General features: G+C 46.3%; 1 protein-coding gene across 1 annotated transcript in view; it reads left to right on the top strand.

Moving 5' to 3' along the window:
• Window positions 1-4,997: 4,997 nt before the first annotated feature.
• The window catches only part of GRM1 (glutamate metabotropic receptor 1), a 181,161-nt gene continuing 174,145 nt past the window's right edge, over window positions 4,998-12,013 (top strand). Inside the window, 2 exon segments of the mRNA XM_036379625.2 lie at window positions 4,998-5,349; window positions 6,874-7,771. Coding sequence (XP_036235518.1) covers window positions 7,009-7,771 — 763 coding nt within the window. The 5' untranslated portion in view covers window positions 4,998-5,349; window positions 6,874-7,008.

Raw genomic sequence — 12,013 nt, 5'->3', positions numbered from 1 at the left:
ATTTCAGTTAAAGGTCACCACAAAATCCTACTAATCTTTAAGGTATTCCATCCCTCCTTATTTTATTTGCTATTGCAGACTTTAAAAATCGGTATTTAGGGAAGCTGATAAAGTATCCTGTATACACTGTTACATAAACAGCAACAGACTGCAAACGGAAAAATTAACATCCAGAGGTATTCAACATGTTAATTTGCACTCTTTTTTGTCTTCTAAATTTTTTAAAGCACTGGAAAGGTTCTTTAACGTATGTCAGGTATTTATCACACATTGTTGTTAAACTGATATTTCTAAAACTTCCCCTGATTATTTAGTCATGTGTAAAAGATTCTCACTTTGAAAAGACTGCTAGCCTTTTCCATCTCTGATATTTGTGATTTTTAATATTTTTGTCCTTATTTTTGTTTTACAGAATGTTTATAAGGGTTCTGTGTGGAGAAATGAAGGGCACAACAGCCAGTAAACACAAAGCTGTTTTCTTCAGTGCTTACTGTAGTCATGGGGAAAATTTCAGAAATTACTAGCTGGTTGCAGTTTGTCTCAGAGCAGCCAGAGCTGTGTTGTTACATTGTACACAGTTGGAGTAAACTTTCCATCTTCACAAGTCACTGGTGCCATTTGTGACTGCAATCTGCAGCATAAGGTCTTTCTTACCCTCGGCTGCAGCCTGAAAGCTGAGATGGCAGGAGAGAGCAGAAACACCTTTCCCTCATCCACACAGCAAGGACTTCCTTTCCATGTGTAGGTGTTACCAGTTTTCACTGGTACCAGACTGAATTCCTGCAGATGGCTTTACAAGGAGCTGTCCTTGAAAATCACTGGAAAAGTTGGCTAGCGGATGCTTCAGCTGCCATATTTCCCACAGAGTACCAAATCTGTCTCCATAAGGGATGGTGACTTCTTGTTAAATTACTTGTCCTGTTAGTTACAATCTAATTAAGTAGACCTGTCTCGTTAATTTGTATTAAATCCCATATATCCAAGGTACTGTCTCTCCCTTCACACTTATATAAGTCCCTGCCTGGTGAGTTCAGCCAGAATGATTCAGACTGACATTTCCAAATTAAATTAGAAGTCTGTGGATTTTAAATGGACAGTCTCATGCTCAGGAACTGTGGACCTTTGACTTTGAAATGCACTTTTCTTTTTGGCCTGATGTAGCGTAAGCTTGTTGGGATGCAAGTCCCAGCAGAAATTTATCTATTTACTCATGTTGTTTCTCAGGGGGGAATTTCAGGGAAATCAGGGGATTTCATGGCAATGGAGTTTTATCAAAATTAATCTAACTGGATAGAATTGATGTAAGTGGATGTTGTAAACATTGTGGAGCATTTTGGCCTAGGGGGCACCCTAAGTACATTTTTGCAGATAGAAAATAAATACAGGAATGATTTCAAACATTATCCGGGACTAAACAGTCATGTTGTTTAGCAAAGGAGACATTCAGCTGACTTCTTATTCACTATTTGGGAGTGTCCCCATTGCCATGACACCAAAATTTGTCTTTGGGTTTCACAAGAGCAAATGCCCAAGAAACCTTCAAGATTTGAGATGTGCCCTCTCTGCAAGGAATGGAAACCAGCTGCCTTTGACTATCGCAAGCCACTGCTTGGAGGGCACAGGCTTATGGCAAGGGAACCCTTTGTGAGGTGAATTTCTGCACAGGAAAGATCAGGCCCTTTGTTTTCTGGACCACGTTCTTCCAGTCTCTCTCCTTAGCAGCCGGCATGAAGCACTGCTGCTGAAAGTTTTTTAATATTGAGTTATAAAAGCAATCAGTTACTTATTTTTAAATATAGAAAGAATTACTTGTAGCTTATTAACTAGCTCTGCTAGCCAGAGATGAAAACTGCTGAATGTCTGAATAAATCTGCTCTATTTATCACTTCATGGAGTCTATAATCCTCAGAGAGTGTAAAAAATTTACAAGACATCTCTGAATACTGAATTTTGCATTGATTTGGATCTCATATTTGTTTGAAAGACATCTGAAATCATAACCAGACAGACACTTTCCTCCTGAGAAAGCCCCAGTGGAGGAACTTTTGTAAAGGATGTTAAATAACCTAAATCTGTAAAATATGCTGACAGTAGTGTGACTTGAGACAGTGGGCAAGAGGGTGTTGGATGACTACCAATGTTAACTTTCAAATTTCTGGGAATCCTTGGGTTTCAATGAGTGTCTATTCCTCTCTCAAAAGAAAAAAAAAAAAAAAAAAAAAAAAAAAAAAAAAAAAAAAAAAGGAGAGTAAGCCCATACAGTCATAGGTTTGTGTAGAAGCTATTGTGAATTTCTAAGTATTTCAGAAGTGAGTCCTAAATTTCATGGGTTAATCCTATTTAATTTTAATGAATCTACTAGTACAGGAACAGCTGAACAATCAGACCTTTACAAAGCTCCGTATATACGGACATCGATCCATTTATGTTCATTTCTTAGCTGTGGCAGCAGATAAGTGTAAGCAATCAAAACTTAAAAATGCTGTTGCTTTATTTATTACAGATAGGGCAACTTGAAAGCCTAAATACAAGAAAGGAGGTAAAAACCAATGCTGTAGCTGGTATGTGTTTTAAACAAAAACCTATGAGAAATATTTATTTTGCTAAGAGAAAAGGAGAAAATTCAAAAAATAATGAATATATTAGTAAGATTAAATCCCTGTTTTATCTGAACAAGGCTGCTAGATGATTATTCCAAATCTTTGGTCACAAGCAAACAATTCAGTATCTACAGCAGTGGGCTACCTATGCATGTTTTGCATGCACACTGTTTGTATATAGCAGGTGACATTTCTAAATCATGAAAAGAAAGCAGGTAAGTGAGCAGAATAAAAAGGACTGGAGACAATTTATCAGATAGCTGATATATATATATATGTTTCAATTTATTTCAGACAGAAACACATGAGCTTTCTGCTTGTTTCCAAGGCAGAATAAAATGTATAACTTTAGCAGCATTGATCCTTGCAGAATAGCTTTAAATCTCCCCAATAATTTAGTTGGAGAGTCTGTACAGCTACGCAGTCAATCTGGCTTGTTTCTCTTGGTAGGAAGTAGAGGAGGGAGTAGCCCTTTTAGGGAAACCAAAAGTGGGATTTCAACAAACCAGGTTTCCAGGATTCAGCCATTGCTACTCCAAACAAACCTCCTTTCAAACCATTTTCTACAATACACTGGCCTTTCTCATAAGAGCTGTACAGAACTTTTCCAGTAGAACATTTTCTGTTAAAAGAGATAATTCTGATGAAATAGGCGCAGAAAAAAATAAATTTTTTTTGGAAGAAATATTGGAACATCCATTTTATGTTAATGATTGATTGTATCTGAAGTAAAAAACTGTTCTGCGTTGTATAAAATGTTTCAAAAGAAAACAGAACAAAACACTTTGGATGCCATCAAAACAGAATATTTCAATCAACCTCCAAGTGATTTTTAAATTGTATAACACGGGAACATGAAAATTATTCACTTGTCCTTCATTTCACAGAGAAAAAATATTCAACAGCAGGCAATTTCCCTTGGAAAGGAATTGCTGCTTACAAGACAGCTCCAGCCTTGCTCTGGTTTTGTCCTGATTCCCTTCTTGATGGCCGCTCATATCTGTGCAAAAAATGCAGTCCCATGTAGTGCCTCAAGGATGGTTACCAGATGATAAAGGGACCATCTGTTAAGAAATTTGTGAAGGTGGTAGGACTGGGGACATGGGCTACTTCCCCTTGGGCAAAACCTTTGCTTTCCCCATTAGGGAAGGGGAAATCAAAGCCACTGCAATTCCAGAGCTGTCTTTCCCTGGCCTTTCCTAAAAATATCCCAGATGTCTTCATATGAGCCCCAGACTTCTGCCCATTTCCATCTACTCCCACCTGCTGCTGCAGGGGTGGGAGAGGCAGCATTTGCAGCCATGGCTGGGCACCAGGACCCAGTGACCTGCTTTCCAGTCTCAGCAAAACTCAGACCATCACTGAGGGAAAACAGCTCTGTGTGACAGCTCTGCACAAGCCTCAGCATAAAGACCTGCTGTCTTTCTGAGTGCCAGGTTACGGGGGATGAAGGCTACAGGGTGCTGTATGTCAGGAAGAACCAGTGGGAGCATTTGCAAATGCTTCCCTTGCCAAAGCCAGAGAAGCAACCCAAAACTTAACCATTGGAATAATTTGTTGGCGTGCTGCAGGCTCATTGTGTCAAGGGCAGAAACTAAAGTTTAATCATTAAAACATGGGTGAAAGGGAATTTGTTCCCCCTTTTGTGCACATCTGAATGTCTCTCCAGATCTGGCCCTGGCAGAACTGCCCTAGGCTGGCCTTGGGGAAGCTTCATGCCCACAGGCAGAGGACAGGCAGCCCTTCTGACCCTGATCCTTGGAAAACATCACCTGCAGGGAAAGAGGGCACCAGCAACCCCCTGGGCTGGGTCCTCCATAATAAACACAGCTCGTGGATAAACACAGTGCAGATAACTAGCTGTGTGACAATAAAATCAGCTCAGATATTGACACAAGGAGAAGACACCCCTGAGGCAGCACTCACTGCAAACCCATCTCTGAATGAGCAATAGTTAAATGTTTGTCCTTGCCTCTTTCTTTCAAAAGTAGGGCAAATATCTATAGAGTTCCCAGCGGGGAGGTAATCTAACTTTAACTTTCATACAGTCAAGTAAAACACCCGAGACCTGTGTTAGGGATGCAAGCAGGTCGTCTGAATTATGATTATTCAATCTGGTATTATTTTAATCTGGCATGCCTCTCACGTGCTTCATTTAGGTTCATCTTGACCTGAAAACTGCAATTTCAATGCCTTTTATGCCTCTATCTTTACAGGTGATTTACCTTGTTGCAGTGTATTTTTTCTGGTTTGGTTTTTTTTTTTTTTTTCCCCAAATATAAATATTTATTTAAATAGCGAAGCCCTGCCCGTGAGGCCGAACAGCACATTTCATTGTCTCAGGTCTCCCGAGCGTGGTCTGGGTCCCCTTCTAGCAGCAGCCTCTTGCTTTAACACTCGTTCTTGCTAATTGAGGCGGGGAGATAATGAATTAAGAGCCACGGGAGGTGAAAGCCAACGCCTCCCCTACAGCCGCAGCGTGCTCCGGGTGATGTTTTCTTACTCGTTTACAAGACAATAGCCGAAAAAATTAAGGACGGGGAGAAAATGACTGAACCTTCTGTATGAGATAATGGATGAGCCCGGGATGACCTGTTTTTTTCCTTGCGGTGGAGCGGTGCTGAAGACAGAGGGCACCCGCGCCCAGCCCACAGCCGTCGCCCCGCCGCCAGCGCGCCAGCTCGGGGCGGCCGGAGAGCCGCCAATGCCCGCTCCCAGCAGGCAGGGAGCCGCTGCCTCGCCCGGCCAGGTACGTCTCAGGGGTGACCCTCCGAGCGGAGCGCGGGGCTCAGCCGCGGGCCGGCCCGCGGGGCAGGCAGGGCGGGCAGATGGCCCCGGGGCTGCGGGGCTGCCCGCGGGAGCCGGCTCCGGGCGGCTCTGCCCGCCCGCGGGTGCGGACCCGCAGCAGGACGGCGGCTCCCTTCGGAGCGTCGCCTTCCTCGGGACCGTCCCCAGCCCCCCGCGCCGTTCGGCGGACACGCAGCCCCGCCGGCCCCGGCACCCCTGGCCCCGGCGGGGAGGGACGGAGCGGCGGCCAGCGCGGGGCGGTGCGTGCCGCGGCGGGCTCCGGGCGCCGGGAGGGGTGTGCGGGTGTGTGAGTGTGAGTGTGTGTGTGCGAGCGGGGCGTGTGTGTGTGCCAGCCACCGTGCGTGTGCATCCGGGGACAGCGCGGCAGCAGCGCCTGGCGGGGGGCAGAAGTTTTGGGGAAGCGCCCCGCAGTGCTGGCGGGCGGCCGAGCCGGCGGTGGCGGGCCCGGGACAGCGGGACACTGGGACACTGGAGCGCCGGGGCAGCGGGGTGTCGGGACAGCGACACAGGAGGCTGCGGGCAGGGGACACCCGGACAGGGAGGCGGCGGACGGGGGTGCAGCGGGGCTGGGGCCCGCGGTCCGCGGCTGCCCCGGCTGCGGGCGCTGTCTCGGGTGCTGACTGCTCCTCGAGCAACAGGGACGAGGCTCGGCCGCGCTCCCGGGCGGTGGTTCCATCTCCCCTCCCAGCACGGCGTTCCCAGCCGCCAAGCCCTGCCGCCGGGCTCGCCGCCGCTCCCCGCCCGAAGCCTCTCTGCACGGCAGGCGTGCTGGTAAGGCACATCGGGGCTTTGCCCGCGGTTGCCTTAGTAACTAATATGTATTTTCCCCTGCCTTCATGTGTGTGCCCCTGACTGGATTACAGTTTTTGCCCCCTACACAAGGAAAAGTTAATCTAAACTGTAGAGTGCTTTTTTTTCTTCCTCTCTTCCCTGACCTTTAAATGACATTTCCCGTGGCTGGCAGGGCAGACCACTCGCTTTCTCTTTTTGCTCACGTTATGGATGGAGAAAGGAAATGTCTAAACTGAGAAAGATGCCTTCAGGTAATCAGAATGCAAAGAAAGGAGCGCTTGTCACTCTGCTTTCAGGGCTGGGGCCGCTGGGGCCGGGCTAGGGCTCTTCTCTGATGAGCTTCCTACCCATAGAAACTTTTAAAACTTCCCGGGGGCAGAGGGGGTGTGTGTGCTGGCTGGAGATGTGGGAAGTAGCTGCCTTGGCTTGAAATGCAGACGCAAAAAGGATTGTAGAAACTCAACATATGTGAGTATGCATGATCGCATACCAAGGCAAAAAGTACATTATTTAATCCCTCTTGAAACTTCTTGTTGAGCGTCTTATCGGAGCACATTGCCCTGGGCTTTTGAGAAAGCAGACATCTCTAGCTGTGCAGGGCTGCTTTATCGAGCTCAGGTTTGACATCAATTTCCTGGTTAGCCCATTTTATCCCCTCTTTCTATGCCACCAGGTTAAAAGTCACTAGGATGACGGCAGTCTTGGCACCTTCAAGAGTGATGCTGTGAGGCTTTGCTGTGATGGTATTTGGAGCAACCTGGCCATCGTCGGGGAGAAGCAGATGCCATTTCCTACATGTTCTTAAACCATGTGCAGGCAAGAGGAGCCCATGAAATTTGTAACCTGGGTCTGGATGACATCGTGCAACAAAATGATTGGTGTGCTGCTGGTCTTTTTCCCTGCTCTGCTGCTGGAGATGGACGTGCTGCCCAAGAGTGGGGGTCGGAGGGTTCTTCTCTCTGCAGCCTCCTCACAGCGGTCGGTGGCTCGGATGGACGGGGATGTCATCATTGGGGCCCTCTTTTCTGTCCATCACCAGCCACCAGCTGAGAAAGTGCCCGAGAGGAAGTGCGGGGAAATCCGGGAGCAATACGGCATCCAGAGAGTCGAAGCCATGTTTCACACTTTGGATAAAATTAACGCAGACCCGGTCCTGCTACCTAACATCACCCTGGGCAGCGAGATCCGAGACTCCTGCTGGCACTCCTCCGTGGCCCTGGAGCAGAGCATTGAGTTCATTCGGGACTCTCTCATCTCCATCAGGGATGACAGGGATGGAGGCACCCGCTGCATTTCCGACTCGCAGACCCAGCCCCAGACCAGAGTGAAAAAGCCCATCGCGGGGGTCATCGGCCCCGGCTCCAGCTCAGTTGCTATCCAAGTCCAAAATCTGCTCCAGCTCTTCGACATCCCCCAGATCGCCTACTCTGCCACCAGCATCGACCTGAGCGACAAAACGCTGTACAAGTACTTCCTCAGGGTGGTCCCCTCCGACACGCTGCAGGCCAGGGCCATGCTTGACATCGTCAAGCGGTACAACTGGACCTACGTCTCCGCCGTGCACACGGAAGGTGGGTATGGGGCAGCCCCCGCCTTCCCGGGCCGGCCCCGGGGCTCTGCGCGCTCCGCGGCGGCTCCGCAAGGACGCGCCTGTGCCGGGTCACCCGCCGGCACCCGGCCCGGGGGTGCGGCTCCTTCCCGGGGGAGCGCCGGCCGCTGCCACCCGCGGGCACCGTGCGGCGAACGTGGAGAAGCGGGAGGGGTGCGGGGGTGCGTTCCGGGGGGCGGAGGGGCCCCGGCTGCGGGCAGCGGGAAGAGGGCTCGGCGGCGCAGGAGCGCCCGCAAGGGATCGGGCGTCTCCCCGGCGCTGTCCCTGTTCGCACACAGGGCGGTTCGCGTGTTTGTAAATAAAAGTTAACAGATGTGAGCAGCTGCATGCGGGGCGGGGGGCCTCGCCCCTCCGACGGGGCCGGGGTAGGTCCGTGGGGCCCGTGAGCCCGTGGGGCTGATGCTCCCGGTCGCTTCCATCGCCGAGAGTTTGACAAAACGGGATCAGGGCTCGGCGGGGACTCCGAGGTGACTAATCCTGACTCCTCAGGATTAGCTGCTGGCTTTGCTGCGTGTGAACTGATTTCCTGGCTCTGCGAATAGTGAGGAAAGAAACCTGAAAATTCCTCCCCTGTCCAGGTAGTCCCTGCAAAGCCAGGCGCTGTGGGAAAGGGCAGGCAGAGGCTCATGCATCTTGTCTGCAGCTTGAGCAATAGTCAAAGCTATCGCTCCACACAATCTGTTCATAGTCAACAGGTCTTCTTATTTTAAATATCAAAAGAAAAATAGCGATAATAGCAGTTTTTTTTAAAGAAGAGACATTGGTTTATAGCCAGGCTAGGTGGACCAACATAAATTGCAGCAGTAATTGCATTTGATAGAAAATCAACTTGTGATATATTATTGTGATATTTCTGTAGTCCAGTTGTGGTCCTCAAAATGGGATTTCTAAGTATAAAATTGCAAATCTGCCCACATTATTGCTATAGCCTTGCAACTATTCTGTTTATCTGAGTGTACGTCCTGCATGGATTTGATTTTTATGATTCCCTGCGCTTACTAAGCTGACTCCACACCTTTCATTCGCACAGAGATGACTAAATAAAATGAGGTAAGAACATATATTGTGACAAAAAAAAAAAAAAAAAAGAAAAGGAATCTCCAGGAAGGGTTACATATTTACAACATTTAGAAGGGAACTGGATTGATCTGGACACAAAACCAGAAAATGCTGCAATTTGAGGGGGCTGGGGGACAAGTGAGAGCATGAAGCAATGACCTGACATTTGCAGTTCATTTATGCCCTGTTCAGATGAGAAAATGAGCTGCTAGCAAGACTTCAACATGAGCTATTAAGATTTTCTATTGTTGACAGATATGATTAGATCCTGTGGAAGGCCAGGATGACAAATAAACATGAAAGGGGTAAATCCTTTGTTGATCTAAATAGCCATCTCTCCCTTCAAGGCACTCTGGGGTGCTCTGCTAACTCACTGTGCCTGAAGAGTTACCTCAAAGGACTGGCTGCATCTCTGTCTCACTCCTGTTAACATTAGTGGACCTTATCTCTTTTGGAACAGACAACACCCTCTGAAGGTTCATTTTAAAAAAAAGATCATTGTAAGCAGCAACTTCAGTCACTGATTGTGAGAAATTTTAATTAGATACCTATTTTTATAATGTTACTGACTGATGAAAAATAATTGTTGCAAGATATTTTTAGACTTCTGAACTGATACTTTTGAAAATAGGGGTAGCCCACAGGGCAACCCTTCTCTTAGGAAAGGTCACAATTTCACAGATCATGCAGCTTGAGATTCAGATTTGCTTTTTTGTTATTAATCTGTGTCTGCCATTAATTTATTGTTAAATTAAAGCAAAAAATGTCACTGAAATTATGTAACAAGCTGTAACTTCACATTTCTTTCCAGACAGACAAGTTATTTACCCTATCCAATTGCTGTTGGGTAGATTCCAAAGACTTTTTTTCCTTCTATTTAAAGTGAAGTTAGTATTCATGAAAATCGGTGTAAATGGTTGCATTTCTGTTGTTTCAAATCCCATACATTCACTGTATTGTTAAAAGTGAAATTATTCTTCAAAGACAACACAAAGCCACTCTGAATAATAGTCTGAGCAGAGCTGCTCCATCCATGCTATGTTTGGAAATAGGGGGATAAAGTGTAGTCAGAAACATTCCTCCTCCACAATTACTCATAGGCCTCTACACAGTCTTTATGGTGGGCTGCACAATGTGCTGGGAGGAATTATGGGGTATCACTGGTTGGAGAATCTCTTCAGCAGAGACTCTGAGGAAAGGGCATGTTTCTAGGAAATGCACAGGTTGGCATTGTGAAGAAGTTAATTGCTTTCCCTTCCAAGATCCAGTTTGTCCCCCTTTCCAGGGCAGGAATGCTGCTTTCTTCCTACCTGACCTCTGGTTCTCATGGGAATGGACAATGTTTAGCTCTTGTAGGCGCCCAGCCACAAGGGGATGCAGTGAGACCACTGAGCTGACTGACTGCCTGTGCCAGCAAGGCACACTCCTCAGTCCTCACTGAGCCAGGGCAGGGCCATGGAAACTCCCCAGACACATGAGCCCTTTCCCAGCCTGAACCATCCAGCTCCTCTGCTTACCCTTCCTCTGCTCCTGCAGCCTACCTGAAGCTGGCTGAATGCCCAAACCAATACCTGGGTACACAATTATAGCTTTAATGATAATCAGAAATAAATAGCACACAATTTGTTGCCCAAGTTTCTTTACATGAAACCTGTACATGCCATAAGAACATAAAGAGGTCATCCATATAGGAGGATGTCTTTAAGTAGTTTGCATTTGACATGAAAATTTATCCTTCATGTGACAAAATGATAATTAATTACTGATGATGACTTTTAACTACACTCAGTCTCCACACTCTGGTAGGTACATGAAGCTGCATGGAAATGTGCCAGACCTGTTGGGGTTTTTTACACAGTTGTTTATTAAGAAGAATAAACATTATCTGGGTAAAAACTTCTCAGTCAATAAAATCTATTTTCAAAGGTCCATTTAATACATTGCTTATCTTAGATTAAAATTTGCATATAAGACTCCACATTAAAGAAGAAAGAGGTTTAGTTATTTTATTATGTATCAGTCAAGCATAGTTGCCCATATGAGAGTAAATTTTTTCCCAGAGTGGGCAACAGTCGTTAAATGCTGTAACAAATCTGTGCATCTGTCAGTGTAAGGCTGTATGACCATATAGTAGTTGCAAAGAATTTTCCAGGCTATTATTTTTTTAAGTTTTCCTCAAAGATAATTCAATATTGTAGTTTTGGCATGTCTACATCTGAAATTTTAGGCTTGAAAGTCATTCTTATCTTGAAATACACCTAAATGGATGCTTAACTTTGAGCCCAAACTTCCTATGGAAATCAAAGGCATCAAAAAGCACATTGGTTAAAATTAGGCACAATCGTTAGCGTGATAAGGGCGGAAGGGGTGGCACTTGCCCAGGGTAACTTTCCAAGTGAGATATTCTGGTCTTTAGCAAGATAACCTCAGAGTCAAGGATTCTCAGCTTAGACGAGGCAGCCACTGGTGCTTTGGTAGCACTGTGAAGAATTACAGGGGACACTTTCTTCCTTTCCTGGGGAAGAGCCCCCGGGCTGCCCCCAGAACAAGGCAAGAGATAGTGCGCACCACTGCTGTGCTACTTCCATGCTGAATGCAGAGAAAATGAATTCCTGGCGTTGCCATGAGAAAGTGCAGCATGGTTATGAGATTGCTGTAGGTTACACTGACTTCCAAAACCCACAAGACAACTGCACCCCGGCTAGTGATCAGCATGAAGTCTCCACCAAATTCCTCACTTTTCCTGTTCCTCTTGTACAGGGAGCAGGAGAGATGATGGTGTAAATGTCCTTTTATCACCTCATCTTCCAAGTACCCCACTTCTGAATAAGCTAATAGAAATACTTAGTGCCTCTACCTGGACTACATTTCAATCATTGCCTACCTGTTAGCCTTATAGAATGTACTGAGCATTTTAAAATGTATGTGAGCATTCATTTGAATGCTGTTTGCAATTTATGGACCATGCTTACACTTTATTGTACAAATACCCCCTTATAAACAAGGTTTCCATTCCAACAGATTAACATGCAGACTTTGCAGAAGAAACTTTGGAAATGGAATGATTAAGATAATTGCACCAAATTTGGACTGTTTAGAAATTAATTTTAGAGAACAGTGAGATGTTTCTGGTCTTGATTAAATT

Source organism: Molothrus ater, chromosome 3, assembly GCF_012460135.2.
Source record: "Molothrus ater isolate BHLD 08-10-18 breed brown headed cowbird chromosome 3, BPBGC_Mater_1.1, whole genome shotgun sequence".
NCBI lineage: Eukaryota > Metazoa > Chordata > Aves > Passeriformes > Icteridae > Molothrus > Molothrus ater.
Note: the sequence above shows the minus strand (reverse complement) of the source record. Positions and strands in the feature narration are given on the sequence as shown.